The sequence below is a fragment of the Rattus norvegicus genome, chromosome X, assembly GCF_036323735.1.
Source record: "Rattus norvegicus strain BN/NHsdMcwi chromosome X, GRCr8, whole genome shotgun sequence".
In the NCBI taxonomy this organism is placed as follows: Eukaryota; Metazoa; Chordata; class Mammalia; order Rodentia; family Muridae; genus Rattus; species Rattus norvegicus.
Window position 1 is genome coordinate 12,732,926 of NC_086039.1, and position 21,478 is coordinate 12,754,403.

A 21,478-nucleotide genomic window follows, 5' to 3' on the forward strand; every position below is an offset into this window, starting at 1 on the left:
GGAATTCGGTAGTGCTCCGTCTGTTTCAATTTTGTGGAATAGTTTGGATAGTATTGGTATGAGGTCTTCTATGAAGGTCTGATAGAAGTGTATTTGCATTTATTAAGAGCTAAGGATGTTGAACATTCACATTCATTGGCCGTCGTCTCTTTTGAGCCAGTTCATTTGCTCATTTATGATTTGGATGATTTTTGTGTATTTAAAGTTTTAAGTTTTTTATGGATTCTAGACACTAATATCCTTTCCATCAATCCATCCATCCATCTATACATACATACATACATACATATATGTACATATGGCAATGATTTTTTTCTTTTACTTTTTTTATGGTCCACCTGTTACTCCTTCCCAGTGTCCAAGAGGATGTCCCTACCCCGCCAGGCCTCCCCAATTCTTTGGGCCTCAAGTCTCTCTAGGGTTAGGTGCATTTTTTCTCACTGAGGCCAGACCAGGCAGTCCTCTGCTGTCTGTGTTGAGGTGCTCAGAACAGTTAGTGTAGGCTGCACGGTTGGTGGCTCAGTGCCTGAAAGATTTTATTCTATAGTCTCATCTCTTTTCGCTGGTAATTGTTTACTGTGTGTAACAGCCCTTTTTTTTTTTTTTTTTTGGAGCTGGGGACCAAACACCCAGGACCTTGTGCTTCCTAGGCAAGCGCTCTACCACTGAGCTAAATCCCCAACCCGTGTAACAGCCTTTTAATCCCACATAATCCTCTTTGTCAATTCTTGCTATTATTTCCTAATCTACTGGAATCCATTGCATAATAAAATATTCTTCCTGTGTTTTATTTTAGCAGTTTCAAGTCTTTTAAGTTTTAGGTTTTAAAACATTTTGAACTGAAGTCTTAGAGACCTGATAAGGAGATCTAGTTTCATTCCTCTATAGACAGATGTTAAAATTTTCTAGGGGTTGGGGATTTGGCTCAGTGGTAGAGCGCTTACCTAGGAAGCGCATGGTCCTGGGTTCGGTCCCCAGCCCCAGAAAAAAAAATTTTCTAGCACCATTGTGTTGAAGTTCCCCCCACCTACCCCCAGTGTGTGTTTTTGACACCTACATTAAAAATCAGGTGTGTGTAATTTAATGTTTTTTTTTCTTGGGGTTTATATTTTATTCCATTGGTCTGCAGATCTGTTTTGTGACAGTACCATGCTATTTTTATTTTACTACAGAATTACTACAGTTTAGTTGTATAGTTTGAAATCAGGCATTATGATGCCACCACTCTTAATGTGTGTCAGCGAGTGCAGGCCATGGGACAGTATGGCTCTTATTCTTTAGGAATGATGTTTTACCATAGGGTTCGTTTCAATTTTCTGTTCATTTAGTTTGATGTTAGCTACTGGCTTGCTGTACATTGCTTTTACTATATTTAGGTACGGGCCTTGTATTCCTGATCTTTCCAAGACTTTTAACATGAAAGGGTGTTGAATTTTGTCCAATGCTTTCTCAGCATCTATTGAGATGGTCATGTGGTTGTTTTCTTTGAGTTTGTTTATATAGTGGATTACGATAATGGATTTCTGTGTATTGAATCATCCCTGCATACCTGGGATGAAGCTCACTTGGTCATGATGGATGATCATTTGGATGTGTTCTTGGATTCAGTCTGTAAGAATTTATTGAATAATTTTGTGTTGATATTCATAAGGGAAATTGGTCTGAAGTTCTCTTTCTTTGTTGGGTCTTTGTGTGGCTTAGGTATAAGAGTAATTGTGGCTTCATAGAAGGAATTTGGTACCGCTCTATCTGCTTGTATTTTGTGGAATAGTTTGGACAGTATTGGTATGAGGTCTTTTATGAAGGTCTGGTAGAATTCTGCACTGAACCCATCTTGTCAGACCCTTACCTTTTAACTGACCTCATGTGTCTTGCAAGAAGTAGCTGTATTTGGGTCAGGTCATCTCTCTTGGCTCCAACCACTGCCTGGGGTTTCACCACTGCCTGGCTTGGAATATATTCTTTTTTTGAATTAAATTTATTTACTTATTTAGTTTACAACCCCATATCAGCCCTTCTTCTCCTCCTAGTACCCTTTCATGTAAATTTCACCCCCTCAAGTCCCATGCCCCCATCACAGAACACACACACACACACACACACACACACACACACACACACACACACGGGGAGTCAAGAAAGCAAAGCACTGACATCTGTCCTGGAAGACTATGTATCTCAGTGCTTTGAGTACAGCATATGTATATATATGTGTGTGTGTATGCGATATTTGTTTTTTATTCATGTGCACAGCATATTTGTAGAAGTCAGTTTTCTTCTACCCTGTGAGTCCTACAGATTGAACTCAAGTCCTTAAGCTTTGTCGTGAGTGCCTTTACCTGCAGTCATCTCACTAGCTCTGTGAGAACATTTCAATGTGCATTTCTTGTTTCATGTTTTTGATCATATTGGAATTCGGTATTTACAGTTGTCTTATCCTGTGAGAATGTTAGGTAAAACAAATTCTAGTGCTTTTCTCGTGTTCAGAGTAGGTTGACTTGCAACATTGACATGTATTTGGAACTGCAAAGAAAGGTATAGTACAGTAGGGATTTAAAGTTTACAAAGGAGACAGAGCCTCGAAGTGCTTTTAAAACTCAGTCATCTTTCTCCTTCATTCCATGGATTCTTAATTTGGCTTTTTGTCATGCTGGTCTGATCTATTTTCTTTGATGTCTGATAGACATCCTTGTCTTCTATCTCTGGTATTGTTTTCTGCTTGATTTAGTCTATTGTTTTATTTAATTATGTATGAATGTTTTGTGTTCATGTTTACCGTGTGTGTGTGTGTGTGTGTGTGTGTGTGTGTGTGTGTGTGTGTGTCTGCCTGATACTTGCAGATGTCAGATGAAGGCATTGGATCCTATGGAACTGGAGTTAAAGACTAGTTATAAGCCACCTTGTGGGTTTTAGCCATTGAACTGGTTCTTCTACAAGAAGCAACAAGTGCCCTTAACTACTGGATCTTCTCTAGCTTCTTAACTTTAGTGTACTGGTGAAACTTTCCACTGTGCTTTTCATTCCAAGCATTTCTGTTCCCTTCCCCCACTCTCAAAGTCTCTTTTTGGTGAACTTAACAGTGATGCTAATTTCATGTCTATATTTCAGGCCTTTGAAATCTGGATCCATAATTGACTTTCTTACTTAATTCATCTGTTTGTTATTTTCTGACAATATTTCTCCTGCAGAAATCCTTTCTCCAGTATTGGAGCTACCTTAGTATCTTTGGATTTGTTGATTGAGGAATTAGGATCTTTTGTATATGCTATGTTGCCTTGTTTATGCACCTGTCTGAATGGGATCTCTCTTCCACTTTTTTTTTTTTTTTTTTGGTTCTTTTTTTTTTCGGAGCTGGGGACCGAACCCAGGGCCTTGCGCTTCCTAGGCAAGCGCTCTACCACTGAGCTAAATCCCCAACTCTCTTCCACTTTTAATGGGGGATTTCTTACTGAGAAACTTTTTCTTGGATCAGTCTCCACTATCATTCAGAGAGGAGAAAAATGAGGTGCTATAACACTAAATCAAACCTGATATGGGAATATACTGAAAATCAGTTAATGCTAACTTGCATAACTTCTATGGCCACAGAACAGAAAATAGCTAAAAAGGGGCAGAATAAGTTGTTACCTTAAATTTTATTTAGAATAAAAGTAAAAATGATTAAATGAATAAAGTAAAGGTCAAAAGAAAGCAGAAAGAAAAAGAAAGAAAAAAATAGGATTAAAGTATTGGACATTAAAGAGAAATGCATAAACACCATTAGATAAATGTAAGAAGAATGAAAAATTGAAACAAAAGTTTTACGTGGGGGGAAAAGCTACCATTATATAGCCTTTTATATCTGGACTATGGCTATATTTTTGTGATTATTTTTCTGTAATGAGAACAACTAAAATTCACCAAATATTTACCTGTTTTTTCTGGTTTGTTTTATTAAAAAGTCTCAGTATGATAGTTCACACTTAGAATGCCAGCACTTAAGAGGATGAGGCTGGCAGATCTGGAGTTCAAGACCAGCCTGGACTACATAGTAAGCTCAAGGTCATCTGACCTAACATAGCAAAACGCCGTTCAAGCCCCTCCTCCCTGTACATAAAGTAAAAAATAATACTGAAATTATAATAAAATGACTACCGGTTGGTAGTCAAGAGGGAAAAAAAAACTAAATAAGTGTCAGTATTTTTTCTGTGTACTTAGAGTCTTCCACATAGGAAGGGTACGCAATTGAAGTTGGAGTTTCTTTTTTTTCCTATTAGGAGGGCGCTGAGCCTGGACCAGTTAAGTGTCAGATGTCCAACAGAGCTGTCTTCATTTTAGGAGCTTCCCTTCTTTGCATACCAGAAACCTCTTAGATTTGCAGCCTGTGGTCTATGCAGGTTGTCCCATACTCCAGAGACTCCCCAGTTGATTGCATTGGGGAGTCAAAGCAAAGCACTGACATCTGTCCTGGAAGACTATGTATCTCAGTGCTTTGAGTACAGCATTAAACACCCTTTGGGAGGGAGGAGGCTGCAAAAATTGAGAGAACTCCACTGGACCTGAGCTTCAGAGTTCAGTCCCAGCAGCAGAGAACCGTGCAGCTGACAGGTGGCTCCAGAGGTTGGGCTGCCTGCTGATCTTGGGCTCAGGGGCTGTAAGATGAATGGGGTCTATTCTTATCATGGACCACCAGACCCTTCAACGCCCAAGCTTCCTGTTGCCTGAACTCAGCATGGCCACATCTGGCTTTCCTCCAGGGGCTCTAGCATGTTGCTTCCCCAGGTCCCTTGACTTGTGATTGTTCCAGAATAGTTTGTGCTTTATATAGTAGGCCTTTTCTCAGAGTGGCACCCAGTCACAGCCCTTCTAGACATGAGTGAGAAAACGGATCTCGTCTCCACTTCTGACTCATCAACACAGATGGAGTCATTCTCTTACCAAATCCCCAGCGGAGAATGTAGAGTCTCCAGTCATTATCAGGGCTTCCTGGCCTACCTTTTGGATGAGGCTTCAGTTTTTGGGTCTTGTCCCTCCCAGACCCTCCTCACCAGGGAGTCCTAATATCTCCCAGAACTAGGAAAAGGGAAGCTTAGCAAAAAATGCAAATGCAGGCCTTAGGGAAGAAAGATGGGCAGTCAAGAACTGCGGTGCATGTATTGGTTGATTTTCTTTCTCCAAGTGTGTGTTAATTGTCAGTGTTCACTAATAGTAATTATAAGAAGCTAACCCCTTTCATCTGTCAAAATAAAAGTGGATTAGAAGGTATAATTGAAACTCATAGGAACTAGAAAGGGCAATAATCCCCCAGGTTTTTCTTAGCAATATTGTTGAAATATTCATGTACACTTAATGGGACTTTTAGTAAATTTGACAGTTCAATTTTAGAATATTTCAGTCATCCTCCAAAGAAACAGTTATACCCACTAGTGGTCATTCTCTATTTACCTCTCTCTAGCTCCTTACAGCTACTCATCTGCTATATATATATTTATCTGTATAAACATTTCATATACATGAATCATGTAATGAGTGTTCTTTTGTGTATTGTTTTTGAGGTCTATCCATGTTATAGCATGTTTTTAATAATTTTGTTATCTATACCATTCTCTGTGGTTATTTTTAATTTTCGACTATTGTGAATATAGCTGTGAACATTTGTCCACATTTTCATGTGGATGTACACTTGTATATATGCCTTTGAGCGATCTGGCCACTCTGTTTAACCTTTTTTCATACTGAGCACTACACATCCTCACCAGCAGTGTGTAAGGGTTCTGCTGTCTCCATATTCTTAACTTGTCTGTTCTATATTGGGCATCTTTTCATTTATCTTTGGCAAAAACTGTCTGTTCAGATCCTTGGTCTATTTTATAATTTCATTTATTTTTTCTTATTAATGAATTGTAAGAGTTTCTTTTTATATTTTGTATGTAAGTCCCTTTTCATACATTATGATTTGCAAGAATTTTTTTCCACCCTTGGTAACTTTATTAATGGTATTTCTGCTACTGATTTCTTCCTGGCCTCCCTCCATTAGGGTGTCATGTGGTTTAGGTTGGCCTCAAACTTGCTATGTAGTTGAAAATGGCTCAAACTCTTGCTTCTTCTACTTCCATTTTCCAAAGTTTTCAACTGCTAGGACTAAAGGTGTATAGCACCATGCCTGACTTCTTTTTGAGATAGGCTCTCCCAATGTGCCCCGGTTGACCTGTTACTTTGCGTCCATCAGGCAGGCCTCGGACTTGAGGCAGCCCTTCTGCCTTTACCATCCCAGTTCTGAGATTATAAGTGTATACCACTATGCTCAGCTTTATTTTACTTTAAATGGCACTCAGTGTAAACTTTTATGTTTATACTTCTTGTGTTGAACTTAAGAATCCGGGCTGGAGAAATGGCTCAGTGGTTAAGAGCACTGACTGCTCTTCCAGAGGTCCTGAGTTCAAATCCCAGCAACCACATGGTGGCTCACAACCATCTGTAATGAGATCTGGTGCCCTCTTCTGGTGTGTCTGAAGACAGCTATAGTGTATTCCTTTATAATAAATAAAGAAATAAATCTTTAAAATAAAAAAAAAGGGTTGGGGATTTAGCTCAGTGGTAGAGCGCTTGCCTAGCAATCGCAAGGCCCTGGGTTCGGTCCCCAGCTCCGGGAAAAAAAAAAAAAAAGAATCCATGTGTTAAAATCCTGAGATCCTGAAAACATACACTACTGTCTTTAAACGTTAATATTTAGCTCTGAATCATTATGAGTTAATTTTTGTGTATAGAATCAGGTGTTGAAGAAGATAGGCAAGTTGTACCAGTAATAGTTCTTCTCAAGGAAAACTCTAAGCATTCTACAATCTTTTTTCCCTCCACGGAATCAGGGGTTTGCAATGTAGCTCTGGCTGTCCTGGATTTCACTTTGTAGACCAGGTTGGCCTGGACAGAGATCTGCTTGCCTTGGCCTCGTGAGTGCTGAGATTAAAGGCCTGTGTCACTCACTACACCTGGCCAAGCATTTTGCAATCTATTTCTTATTTCTAATTTTACAAAATGGGAAGATTCTAAAATTCTGTTGTCAGAGCTGCAGAAAATGAAGATTTGTGGTGTTTTGATAGGCTTTTGTTTACTCTGGTTTATATTATCAGTAAACAAAGCTTAGTAAAAACTGTCAGAATGATTGCCCAGAGGATGTTATTTTCAAAGCGGTCTCTAGGGCCAACTATGCAGCTCAGTTGGTAAAGTGGTTGCCTAGCATCCATAAAAACTGAGTTCAACCTCATTACCACATAGCATACGTTACATTGGCCTGTAATGTTAGCACTGGTAGGTAGAGACTTAGAAGTAGAGGGTAGTGGGTTAGGAATTCAAGATTATCTTCAAGTACACTGGTTAGCTTATGTGAAACCAAATGTGAGCTCTTATATTTGAAATCAGGGTCTCCTTAAGTAGACCTGGTTGGCTTGGAAATCACTGTGTAGTAATTTATGTAGTAATTTGAGGATACCCTCAAACAGAGCTCTGTCCACCTCTGCTTCCAGTTTAAAAGTGTATACCACCACACCTGGTTAGGGGTAAAGTGTAACTGGTAGTGGTAGTTTGGTGCACCGATTTAAGTTCTCAGAATTTCTCTTACATGTATATTGTAGTCGTGTCTCTACCTGAACCAGAAGGCCTTGAATTCAGGTGCATACTCTCAAACAGATATGTGCTTTTAGCTCCACTCTCCAACTGTAATTGGAAGCCGTTGTTAGCATATGTTCTTTCTAGATCTCTAGTTCCAGTTGGAACATGTGCTACCTCAGTTGCTTTAAGCAGTTGTTCCTAATGTCCTAGGTGTTTGAAATAGTGTTATAGGGACTATGATTTGGAAATGAGGAAGGAGCTTCCTTTTGCGATTGGTCCCTCAAGTATCAGTGCTTTTCTACAAGGGAGAAGGGTCTGCTAGTCTACTTTGTTAGGGTATAAGTCGTTCTTGGTTTGGTTTGAGAAAGTCTCACTATTTAGCCATGGCTACCATGGAACTCAGAGATCATCTTGGCTCTGCCTCCAAGTCAGCACTGGGATTAAAGGTGTTATGTGCCTGGCCTATAGAACTGGAGCCCATTCTTTGAATCTGTTAGTGCTGTTGCTCTCAAGCTGTTGAATTTATCCAAATTTCTAACTGGAATGGCCTGAAGTGAGTGATTTAGAGATTAGAATATTTCAAGAAAGGCCTAGGGGATGGACGGCATAGCTGCCGGGATTTGAAGCACGTAGTTTCCCCAGAGTAGTTACCTCAAGGGCAGCCAGGTGTAGAGAAGACTAAATAGTGCAAGGTGGAGAGATGTGATATGGCCAGTTCTCAGTGGTGTCTGAGTCTGGGAGTCTCCACCCACTAGGCCTGGTTTGGCATTGTCAGGTGGAAGCAATCTACTACAAATAACCTTTTCATCATGCTTAATTTCTTATTTCTCTTCATTTTCTCAAAAAACAAAACCAACTAACCAAACAAACCTGCCAAAAGTAGATGTTGGTGGCTATAGGATATATTCAAATATATGTATAGACATTATTTTCTTTTGGATATATATCTTGTGATGCATGTTTATATGAGATCATTCAGGTTTTTTTTCTTTTTCTTTTTTTCAGAACTGGGGACCGAACCCAGAGCCTTGCGCTTGCTAGGCAAGTGCTCTACCACTGAGCTAAATCCCCAACCTCAAGAGATCATTCAGTTTTGATAATTATAATTGTTATCCCAATTGACAGTTGTACTTTATTGTTTAAAAATGATTTTGATTTAAAGAATGCATTGTTTTGTACCCCATTACAAATTATAACTGTATAGAAATGTTTTAAAAATTAGTAACCCCTATCAGGTGATGGGACTCAGTAATTGAGTATGGGCTTAGCATGTTTAAGGCTCCAAAGCCACATAAACGCAGAGTCAGCAACCCTTCTTCAAAATTGTAAATACTTTCTATTCTACTGCATAATGTACTGTTTTCAAGACACTATTAGTTTAATCTCATTTGTTGCACTGGTGTTGAATTATAAAATACTGTATCAAAAATTTTTAGTCTCGAGGTTGGGGATTTAGCTCAGTGGTAGAGCGCTTGCCTAGCAAGCACAAGGCCCTGGGTTCGGTCCCCAGCTCCAAAAAAAAAAAAATTTTTTTTTTAGTCTCCTTCAGTTTTTTACCTTAAAAATTTACATTACATTTTGTTTGCATAGATAGTACCTATGGCATTTTAAATATTGTAAATTTATAAGAGGTAATGGACCAATTCTGTGATTCACAAATGGTGACTTGTAAAAGTATCTTTTATTCACTGTCTCAATCTGCTAACTTATGGCCTAGTCCTGGAAGCTTCTAGCCTCCATACAATCTAATCCAGGCCTAGAATGTTTTCAGCCACTGAGACTCATTGCTGAATAAAGTCATCCTCTCTAGCTCTTTCTGAACTCTGGCTAGCTGGTTCAATTCAGCTGTTCTGATTCAAAACTCCTCTCCAAGCTGACTGACTCAAACTTAGCTTCTTTCTGCTTCTTACTGAATTGCTCTGCTTAGCCTAAAACTAACTCTAGCAATCTTTTCTAATCTTCTGGCTCCTTTTCATTGTTTGGCTCATTCTATCTTTAACTGTTGTTCTGCTTGCAAACCTGTGTCTGTAAAGCTTTCCACCTTTGAATTCCACAAACTGAACAGGACTGACTAGAAAGAACTAAGATCTGCATGCCTGTCTCCTGAGTATTGGGATTAAAGATGTGTACATGCCTGGACCTAAGCTTTTCTTTACCTGAAGCTTACTCTATACCATGCTGGTCTTGAACTCAGAGATGTTTGACTCTGTCTTCTCAGATTAAGACATGTCTATCCTTCAGCCAGATTACACAGACAAGAAGGTTTTTGGGTGTGATCTCTTGCCAGAGCAGCCATGTTCTGAATTAAAATTAAAATTCCTCTACAGTGGTTCATGCTTCTAATACCTTCACTTGGGAAGCTGAAGCAGGAGGATTGCTGAGATGGAGGCCAGCCAGGCTTCCATAGTGAGTGGCTACACAGTTAGAGCCTGTCTTAAAACAAATGTGAATGCAATAATGTGTTTTTCCCACCATGCCATAAGCAGGCCTGGCCCTGCCCGGTCTGCAAGATGACACTGGGGCGTGTTCAAAGTTGTGTGGGCACAGATGACATTTTTTATTTGTTTGAGGCCAGAGGACTTTCCTTTTGTAGGCCTCACCACTCTGAGCCCTGGCGTGGTTTTTAGTGCTTTGAGTTTGCCTATTTGAAGTATTAAAGGACGAGTCGGTGGGGCCTGGTGCAAGTACCACCACACTCTTAGATTGATTATCAGCTTTAGAGGTTTGACTGTAGCAGTTTGCTTCGTTCTTACCTCAGCTAGGACTTAAAAATTAAAAGAAAAAGTCCCATGTAATAGTACAAAAGAGTTCTTAAGTGCTTCTTAAAAACCATGAGCTCTTGATGTCAGGAAAAAAAAAAACACCTGTTGTTTTTAAAATAAAAATTGGATTGAAAATCTTTTTGGGATATAAATTTGTGTTCTAAAATATGTTTTTCCTGATATTTTTCAGCTAATTAAGAAAATCTCAGGTGGGCAGTGGGGACTCACTCCTTTCATGTTTGGGAGCAGAGTCTTGGGAAATGGAGACAGGTGGATCTGTGTGAGTTCAAGGCTTGCCAGGCTACAGAGTAAAACCCTGTCTCAAACTAAAACCAAACCAAAAAAGGGTGGTGGGTGGAAAAAATTTATAAACATTGACTTAAACCTGACCTACTGAATGGAAGGAACTCAGTTAACTCCTGGGATTGGACTTTTACTAGATAAAGTAACTCCTTTTTAATGGAATTTCAGGTTTTTTTCCTGTCTTTTTTATCCTTTCTATATATGTGTGTGTGTTTTGTGTATCAACTAGAAAATGCCATTCTTCCTTTCAGCTGCTAGTAATTGACATTGTGATCCAGTTCCAAACTTTATAAAATTCTGTCTTTTACATTCAGACTTCCTCGTGTTTCTACTATTGAAAAATAATTTTGAGCACATATTCATATAGAAAAATAATTTTTAATTCTTAACTGTTCAGCTTCCATAGAGACTGCACTTCCAGCTCTTATTGTGCCCATCTTGGAGCCCTGTGGTAATTCGGAGTGCCTACACATTTTTGTAGATTTGCATTCTGGAATGTTCCAATTGATGCTTTATGGACTTGGTAAGTTACTAAATGTCGTCACTCAATGTAAGTATTTGTGTGTGTGTGTGTGTGCGTGCGCGCACGCACGCGTACTGCTTGCATATATGCATGCACACCACATGAGTGTTTAGTGCCATTAGCACTAAGGTCAGAAGAGGACACCAGATCTCCTGGACTGGAACTGGAATTACAGATGGCTGTGACTCACCTTGTTGGTCCTGGGAATTGAACCTGTATTCTCTGCAATAGCAGCAACTGCTCTTAACCCCTAATCCATCTCTGGCCCAAGGAAAATTTTGTAAGAAAAGCAAAATAAAAATAATGTGTAGAAAGAGGTGGCGAGTGCAGCACTGAGTAAGTATGAAAGGAGTGATGAACTGTCTGACGTCTCTTTCCTCTGACCTCGTTTTTTTTAAAGTCTGATTTGAAATTTTTTTTTTTTTTGGTATCAGAAGTTAAACTTTTTTATTATGTAAAAATAACAGTAATGTCTTGTTTTTAGATTATCTGTTTAGGAGTTCAGTTTTTTCATCACTAATAAATTGACATAGAAATGACTACTAGGAATTGCTAGTATCCTTTGTGACTAGAGACCATATTTATGACAAGTCTTTATAATGACTTGAAATATGGAGCCCTAGAGGGATTTTCTCTGGACTCAACTCAGTGGAAATGAAAGTTTGATTTCTAGTCAAGTATATGAACTGAACTATATTCCCAGCCCTAAAATTGGATTTCTTTCGAGGCCAGCCTGGTCTACAGAGACATCCAAGGCTACACACAGAAACCCTATCTCAAAAAAAAGTTTGATTTCTAACTTGGTTCTTTATTGTGTGGCTATTCTCAAATGATACATATTTACTAGGAACAAAAATGTTTTCTATGACTGCTCAAAGAATATTCCTGAATATGGTTTACATAGTCTATTTGAAGTTAGTATTAAACAACAGAAACTGATTAAGGAATTTTTTATTCTATTATGCAGCTATAGAGGTAAGTTAAATTTTATTATTAAAATTGTTTTTGAGACAGGGTATGTAGCTTTGGCTGGCCTGGAACTTGCTATGTAGTCCAGGCAGGCCTTGAATTCAAAGAACTATCCCTATCTATGCTCTGGGCTGGGATTAAAGGCATATACCTACTTGGCTAGAAAGGTAGAATTTTGAAACATATTAGCAGCTCATGGAAAATAGGACTTTGAATTACATTTATGATAGGTAAATGGCATGTGACAGTGGTTTGTTTTTAAACTGCCCACATCATTTAAAATGGAAATATCACTTATTTGTTGCTCAAGTATACAACAGATAGTTCTATATAACAGCAGACAATCCCAAGGAAATACGGAAACTCCATCATCTGGTTACTACTCACCCTTTCCTCATCATTATTTGCTCTCTAGGGTAGCCATGTCTTCACAGGCTTCAGAAAACTTTCCTTTCTCCATCTCTTCCCTGATATACCAGTTGACAAGGGTAAATTTGGCATCTGTCAGGTCAGACATGATTGATCCAAGTAAGCCTGGGCCTCAGCAGTGACTGTGATTTTGTTCGGACATCCATAGCTCATTGCATGTTGGCTAGGTCCACAAGCTACCTTAGTAGCGGCTGCTAAGGATGCTAATCTTGAAGCTAGTGAATAACCCAGCCAAACTGGATAGTACAGTTTTGAGGCAGCAATGACTGCTTTAACATTTTTGGGAACCATGTCACTGTGATGTAACAAGTTAATACTGTTATAACTGTTAATGCTGTTAATACTGTGCATTTATCATGCTATGGCTGACCATCTCGTTGGCTGAAGTAGCAAGATGATGGGCATTTGGGGACAGAGGAAAGCCAATATGGGATAGGGCACCATGAAATGTCTCCCAAAGGAAGGCAGTGATTGGAGGCATGGATGGCCAGTAAGGTGGTTAAGGTTGGTTGGTATAGTACTCAATCTCAAGGTTTTTGTAATGGATGGTATAGAGGCCCTGGTTTTTCATTATGAAGGCATACAGTGCTCCAAGTCGGTATGGGCAATAACTGGAGAGCTAGGTAAGTAGACTTCTAGCTTAGAGTTCTTGCTGTGATCAGTCTGGACATTCCATCAGGGCAGTGACAAATACAGCTAGCCAGTTCCACCATCAAAGCTACTGAAAATCCTCAAGTTCTGTGTATTAGTCAACATATTGGGTACAAATTCCTAGCTGTTGATGAGCTGCCAGAGTGTAAGTTCATAAATAAGCTGGGTTATTCAAACACAACTTTGGATTCATGCCTGCCACTCCCAATGCTCCTACTCGGGACCCACTGAAAAAGGATTACCATAGTGATCCTTTCTCTTGTACTTGACCACCTACCGAATACTGTATTCTGTTTAGTAGAGCAGGCAATCATAATTAATCTGGAAACTAGCCTAGCCAGTTTGGATGGATATGCTCACATGTGTATCACATGTTTAACATACATAACTTTTAGGTTTCTATTCCACAAGTCAGGAGAGAAGTGGACTACAAGGAGCCTCCACTGGGATACTTCCAAAGAGTCTGAGGGAGTAGAGTGAAAGGTCAGCTGGCTCTGAGGGTTCAGTATATGGCACACATCCCCAGCTGGGAGGTTGGGCTTATGGTCCCTGCTCCAGCTCCAGCTCCTCCACCCCTGTATCCCTGTATGTCTTTTGTTTCCCAAAGCCTTTTCTTTATCTATTTTCTCTAATTCATACTACACACTCAGATAAGCACATAAAAATTGAAAAGGATCGACAGTAGGATTTTCTGCATGGAAGTCAAGATGGTCTAACAAGATGCAGTAGAAATGTATTTCCTCACTGTTATGGGGGCTGCAGAATAATAAGCTAATGTTAATGGGGTTCTTTTTTTATTCAAAGGAGCAGGCATTTAGTGTTTCCTTTTAATGAAAATGCTAGTAATGAAAGTAGAAATGTCTTCTGAATTGGAGGCTTCATGCAATCTTGTACTTCCCATCATGCCGTGTAAAATCATCCTATAATATGGAAGGACCACAGGCATTACTATGCTGGGGCATTGGGAAGCAATACCTACCTTTATTGGCTAGAATTTTCTGGCTAAAAGCATATTCCAATGCCTTGTGATCATGAAACAGATACTACACAGAAGAGAATAAAGAAATACTAATCCAACAGCTACTATTAGAGAACATTAGAGTTTTTAAAGTTACATGACGAATGGGGTTCATTTTAGTGTGGGCTTCACTCCTGAGTCCTAGGCTTTCTGCCCATGTCCTTACAAGGGGTACACACTCTCCTTTCCATTCCTGTAGAGTAGTGGTTCTCAACCTTCATGCTGTGACCCTTTAATGCATTTCCTCAGGTTGTGATTATCCCCACTTTAAATTATTTTCATTGCTACTTCATAAACTGATTTTGTTACTGTGATGAATTGTAATGTAGATATGTGATATGTAGGGTATCTGATATGCGATCCCTGTGAAGGGGTCGTTCACACCCCCCTATAGGGATCACCACTCATAGGTTGAGAACCACTGCTGTAGAGGTGCTCTTTTCTTTAGAACCCTTCTGAACTTAGCTACCTCACAAAGTCTGCCTTTGGACCGCATTGCAGTGGAGATGAGGACCTAATGTGAGTTGTGGGAGATAGAACTGCAATGGCTTTTTTTTTTTTTAGATTCTAGTTAGTTAAAAACATTTTGTGCCCTCCGTTTTTTCCCTTCTTTTCTTTTTGCTAGATTTTGATCTAGTTAGTTAAAAACATTTTGTGCCTTTCTTTTTTTCCTTAGTGTATTTCTTACTAATATTTTCTACCACCATTAAAAATTTGGACTGGCATTTAATAAGTCAGTCATTTTTGGACAACGTATCTTGTTTATGCTTGAGAATATTTGTGTGCTGTTAAAAGCAACTTTTTAATAGGCGGTGATTTTTTTTTTTACTTTAGTTAAGATTCTAAGTCTAGTAGTTTTCTGAATTTTAAGTACTTTATAAGTTGGAAATGCTATTTAATTTATCAAACACAGGCAAAGAACTATTTATGCATTTGATACTTGTTCTTGCCAGTGAAATGGAAAGGAGGAAAAGCAAGTTGATTGATGGTTCCTGTTGGATTTATTTTATTCTATCACTCACAACATGCTTTTCTGCCTAAAAAAAGTTTAAAGTTTGGCTACATAGATAAAGATTTTGTTTGTCTTTAAGCAGTGAGTGAATGAATTCTTTATTCTGTAGATCAGGCCACTCTGGAGGACATGGAAAAGTCTTTGAATGATGACATGAAGCGGATCATCCCTTGGATTCAGCAACTTAAGTAAGCTTACTTAATTTAGCTCAAGACTGGAAAGGGAAACTTAGCTTGACAGTATTTATTTTCTTCTCCATCATTAGTCTTAAGCAGTCACTGTCCTTAAAGTTTGTGACATGAAACCTGAGGACCTTTGTTGCCTTGGAACACATCCAAGATGGCTGTCCTCATATCAGATTCCCCTCTAGATCCAATGTTGGTCAAAAGGACATGACACTAAACTTTCCTTCCTCAGCATATTTTCTCCAGAACAGGCACTTCACAAACTCTTAGTGAGTATTTGTACCATGTCCTCTACTAGAATCCTATTTGTTCTAGTTCAGAAGCTTTGTGGTATTGGTCTCTCAGCAGATACTGTTCTTTTTTCCTCTAACATTGTCATTTAGTCTGTTTCAAAATTACCCTTGGAACAGGACCAGAGACAATTGTCTGGGCTTTCATTACCATTCTGGCTCCACTGAGGTAGCACTAAGGCAACTGCTGGCAAACTCTTACTCGTTTATTTCTGTTTGTGACAGGGTCTCACAACAGAAGCGAACCTCAGAATTTCTATGTAACTGAGACAAGTTTTGATCTCTTGATCCTCCTTCCTCATGGAATTATATACACGTGCTACCGTGCCCAACTCAGAATCTTTAAAGTACTTTCTAGGATTTATTAATTTGTAGGAATTTTACCACGTTTGACAGCTGTCTCAACAGTCTAGTTGTACAACATTTTTTTTAGTACCTTTCTATTGCCCATGTACAGTTAATCATCATTGCTAGCCTGAGGTAATCACAAATCTATTTCTCTAAATTTGTTTTTTTTTAATAATTTTTCATACAAACAGAAGCATAAGCTGTATGATCTGATGGGCTTCTTCCACTTGTATTTTTAAGAGTTATATTGTAGCATATATCAGTATTTTTTCCTTATGCTTTAATCATATTTTACTGAATGGATAGACCACATTTTCTTTTTTCTATAATAAATGGGTTTACAGTAAGTGGAGGTGTTACCGCTTCTTGGCTGTTGTGTGAACTTAAATTTTCATTTTCTGTGGCCAAAACTTGTCCATGGAATTGTTGACATAGAGAGTAAAAATTATGCTAGACTTTTGAAAGAAATCCCCAAACTTCTTTCCAAGGTACCTGTCACTTTGCCATTCAGTCAACATATGAGAGTTTCAGTTTTTGCATGAATGCTCAATATTGTCTTTAGTATAAGGAGGTATCTCAGGGCAATCTTGGAATACTTCGCCCTAATGGCTAATGCTATTGAGCATCTGGTTTACAGGGTATTTTTGTATTATGGAACAAAAACAGATTCTATTTAAAGAAACAGCTGGGCATGGTGGCACATGCCTCTGATTCCACTCCTTAGCAGAGGTAGGAAGATGACTGAGTTCAGCCTGGTCTCCATAGTGACTGTTAGGTCAGCCAGAGGTATATAGTTGGGGGTCCTAATCCCCAAAATTACCAAGCCAAACTAAACAAACCCCCCAAATACTCATAGATAAAATATAAACCCCAACTTCGTTAGTCAACAGACATGAAGTTATATGTACTCCAATAAAGAAAATCAGACAAACATACCCTAGGAAAATAATTATGGAAGCCGCACAGTTTTCATTCAGAATGTTTATGGGAAGTTAGTGTAAAGTACACATAGACATTTATTTTTGTCCAGAATTAAAGAGTCAAGGGTGAGATATTAAGGTGGGCATGTGGGTACAAGGCTCTTGTCCTAGCCCTCGAGTGGGTGAGATAGGGATGCAGATGGACTACAGAGTAAGACTTTGTCCCAGGGACAAAAAGAAAAGAGAAAAGGCATATTTCCACATAGACTTTAAAGTGCTACTGTATATATTGATATTTATTTGGTTTTGCAAGACAGGGTTTCTCTGCTTAGCCCTGGCTGTCTTGGAACTTGCTTTGTGGACTTGGCCGGTCTCAGATTTAGGATTTTCAATATAATGGTGAACTTGATCTTATCTTATACCTTATGTAGGTGGTCTGATTTAACTTAGGATTATGTGTATGTTAATTGTTTATGTGTTTTCTTTTAATGACATTAGTACACATAATAGTCTCAAAAAGATTTTGGTTGGTATGAACATTTATTTGCAACACTTGCCACAAATGAAGCAAAGGATACATTTTTAAAGTTTACCTTTAGTTTTTCTAGTTGATTCTTTAAAGTCATGATTAACGATAGGTTTTAATGATTAAAAAACAAAAGCTTTCTAGGACTCGAGGGAGAGATGGCTGGATTTGTGAGTTTGAGGCCAGCCTGATCTATATAGTGAGTTGCAGGCCCAATAGGCTGCATGGTTAGAGCATGTCTCATAAAAACTGAACAAACCCCAAGGACTCCCCCCACTTCCTATTTCACTTTTGGGGAAGCTGGCCCACTACTTTTAAGATGTAATATATTCTGGCACAGTTTCAATGCACATGGCTAGCATACCATTTGTAGCACATGTTGTGTGCGCTAGAGTACGGCTTTCCAAACTGACCTACAGTTTGATAAATGGAGCAAGTATCTCTCAGTATTTGGCCACTTTGGCACTGCTACATTGGCGTGAAAGTCCCTTAGCTCATTGGGCATCAGTGAGTCTGAATGGGTGCTTATCTCTTTCTCTTTAGTTACCTACATTTCATCCTAGTCACAAGGATGGTCACATATAAGCACTGGGATGAGTACTACAGCAAACTCATCAAAGTAAAATCCTGTGTCTGACCTAAAAAGGAGGGAAGAGGGCAGTTAATGCTTTATACATACTTTTTATAAAAAGTGGGGCTGCCATCTATAGTGATGACAGAAATAAAGTGTTTTGTGCTTGCTTGTTCAGTTGTATGAACACTTTAGATTATTTTTTATTTTATTTTTGAGACTATACTGTAAGTCCCTCCAAACCCTCCCATTTACCCATCCCTGCTCTTCAAATTCTGGCCTCCTTTTTCACTAATTGTTATTGTATGTACAGATGTCTATGTATATACATTCATATTCCTAAATATGGCCAGTTGAGTCCATATACTGTTCCATGTATGTATGTTTTTCAGTGCTGACCTTTCAGCACTGGACAGTTGGTGTGCTTTTCCCAGTTTACATAGTCTTTTTGTTTATTTGTTTTGCTTTTAGTTTTCATTTTAGTTTTCCTCGTGTGGTCAAAGTTACTGTGGAACTTAACTCTGTAGACTAGGCTGGCTAGAACTCATAGAGATTCCTCTGCCTCTGCCTCTTGAGTGCTGGGAGCCACCACTGTCTGGCTTTTCCAGTTATTCTTTAGTGCTCTCTAATTTATTTGTAAATCAGTGGCATATAGTTAACCAGAGAAGTTGTGATTTTACGATGTGCATTGTCTTTTAAGGTTTTGGCTGGGACAACAGCGTTGCAAACAATCTATAAAACATCTGCCTACCATAACCACTGAAACGTTGCAGCTTGCCAACTATGCAACACATCCCATTGGAAGCCTGTCTAAGAATAAGCTGTTTATTAAACTTACTCGCCTTCCACAGTACTACATTGTAAGTATGCGAAGCATGAGTGGTGGGTGTATACAGAAAGCTCTCTTGTCTAATTTCACCTGCCTATGAATTTTACTTGGTGCCTGACTTTCATAGAGGAATTTTCAACCCGGGGTGTATGATTGAAGGAATAAAAGAGGTCAAGTGAGTCTCGCTGGGGAATGTAAGGTAGCCGCCATCTCTTACCCTAGTGCCTCTGCCACAGTGAGAACTTGCTTGTTGGTGAGGATTTGTTTATATTAAGCAAGGAGGAAGGCTTAGTTTCTGATTGGAATTAATCTTATCTTTAGCTGGAAACAAAAAAATTGAGTGAAACTAACTATAACTATTATGAAGATTTGGAGATGTTTGGTATCAAGACAAACTTGCTTGGTTTTATTTGAACAAGAATTTGCAAAAAATATAGGATGACCAAAGTACCTTTATTTTCTCCTTTATTGAAGGCATACTCTATTTTGCAGATGGCATTCTTTTAGTGCACAATGACATTTTTCCTTTTCATATTTCCATTCTTCCTAGATTTTGAGATTTGACTTTTAATATCTTTATTTTTCAGTTTGGTTTTTGTTTTGAGATCTTTGAATTGGTTAGAATTAATTTTAAGAATTTAGTATAAATATATTTTCACACTTAAAGAAGTTTCTATTGACAACAAATATTTTTCGATGAACTCTATGGTGCTCATAAGTTTTAATTCAAGGTTTTTGGTTGAAAGGAATAGGAATGAACTTTTAAGATTTTCAGTTGTACCTTTTCATCATACTATCTTAAAGTAATACCAGGTACCGGGTGATCTATTGAGTTAATAGGATCCTGAGTCTATTGGTGACACGAATTTTATCGAAATTCATAAAACACCACGTGTAGAAGTAGATTTGAGTGCGGTGAAGAGCCGTGATTTCAGTTCTCAGTGAGGTGCCTGAGCTACATGTAAAGGATCAACCTGTGAGTATGCGCAGAACTCTGTGCTAAGTCACACCAAGAGTAAAACTGAAGGAAGTGCATACTGTTACGTTTCCGGCTTGATTTAGTGTCAGTGAATAGTGTCAGTGTCCTGGTAATAAAACAAAAATTTGTTTCAGTGGTTTAGTTCAAACCTGAGTGGAGGTTCTTCTCCTTCCCTTAGATTTGTCTCTACATTCATAAACAGAAAAGGAACCACAACCATAGCCATTAACAGTATAGGAGCCAGGGGGTGCAGGCATAGCCTTTAATCCCAGCACATGTAGGACAGAGGCAAGCAGGTCTCTGGGATCTCTGAAGTGGAGGCCAACCTGATCTACATAGCAAATTTCAGGATATACAGGGCTATACTCAGAAACTCTGTCTAGGAAAAAAGAAACAAAACAATACAAAAAAAGGAAAAGAAAGTATTGGTATCTAATTGATTGCCTCAGAGTTTCATTGTCCTTTATATTTTGTCACTCACCTCTGTGTTATAATTAGATACTGTGACAATCTGGGTTTTTCAGTTTCTGACATTTATTATTTGGGTGATACAAGAGATTGATTCCATGATATAACACATGCTGGGTGAGCAATTTATTACTGGGCCCTTGTTTTTTATGTTTTAAGACAAGGTTTCATTAACTTGCTGAGTTAGCTTGGGACAGAGCTCTCTAGCAAGGCAGGCATTGAACTTTTGTGTTTGTTTTAGTGTTGGTGGTTTCTTTCATGTATGTTTGTGCTCCATGTGTGTATCGAAGCCCAAAGAGAAGATCTGATTCCCTGGAATTGGAGTTAATGTATAGTTGCGAGCTGCCTGTGGGTGCTGTGAATTTAACTGAGGTCATCTGGAAGAGCAACCAGTGCTCTTAACCTCTTGAGTCCTTTTAGCATTCCCCAGACCTTAAACTTGTAATGTTCGTGCCCTGTCCTAAATACCTGGGATTAGAGGCCTGACCCACCAGGCGTACATCAAACATTTTTATTTTTGTACAGTATACATTTTGGTAAGTGAATACTGTTATAACTTCTATCTCTGTAAGGATATAGATTTATCATGACACTAAGTGTGCTCACGTTCTGGTTTCTGACTACATGTTGACATTTGTGAGATGCCATAGTGAATAACAGCAGCTTAGCCTCTTGGAAAAAAAAAGAAAGAAACTGACACAGGGCACTAAACTAAAGACAAATTGTGGCCCCTTGATGGCACTCTCAGCAGGCACGTGCAGCCCTGGTGTCCTCAGCTCTGTTTCAGTGCTGCTGCTTTCTTGTGTTGTGCTCACAGCGACTCAGGGTTCAGCTGCATGTGTTGGCACCAGAGGTTTATTCCCAGTCCATGGGTGGTAGAGGCAGGAGGAAATGTCTGTTCCCTTGTTTCCCAGTGACAGTCACGTCAGTACTCTAATCCCACTTGTTTTTTCCTTAGTTACAATAATTGAGGTTTTAGGGTGTATTCACAGGAAAGGGAGGTAAAAGGGCAATTTAAAATTAAAGGATAATAAAAATTAAAATATATAACTATAGAAGACCTGGTTGGCTTAAAACAGGAACTATCAATATCAAGATAAGGAATGGC

At 38.8% G+C, this 21,478-nt stretch overlaps 1 protein-coding gene across 2 annotated transcripts in view; it reads left to right on the forward strand.

Annotated features, from left to right (window-relative positions):
* The window catches only part of Med14 (mediator complex subunit 14), a 91,237-nt gene that overhangs the window by 23,520 nt on the left and 46,239 nt on the right, over positions 1 to 21,478 (forward strand). For both annotated transcript variants that reach the window (XM_039099757.2, NM_001191727.2), the window contains exons 11-13: positions 11,050 to 11,175; positions 15,364 to 15,442; positions 18,795 to 18,954. In XM_039099757.2, the coding sequence (XP_038955685.1) occupies positions 11,050 to 11,175; positions 15,364 to 15,442; positions 18,795 to 18,954 (365 nt within the window). The remainder of the gene's footprint in view (positions 1 to 11,049; positions 11,176 to 15,363; positions 15,443 to 18,794; positions 18,955 to 21,478) is intronic.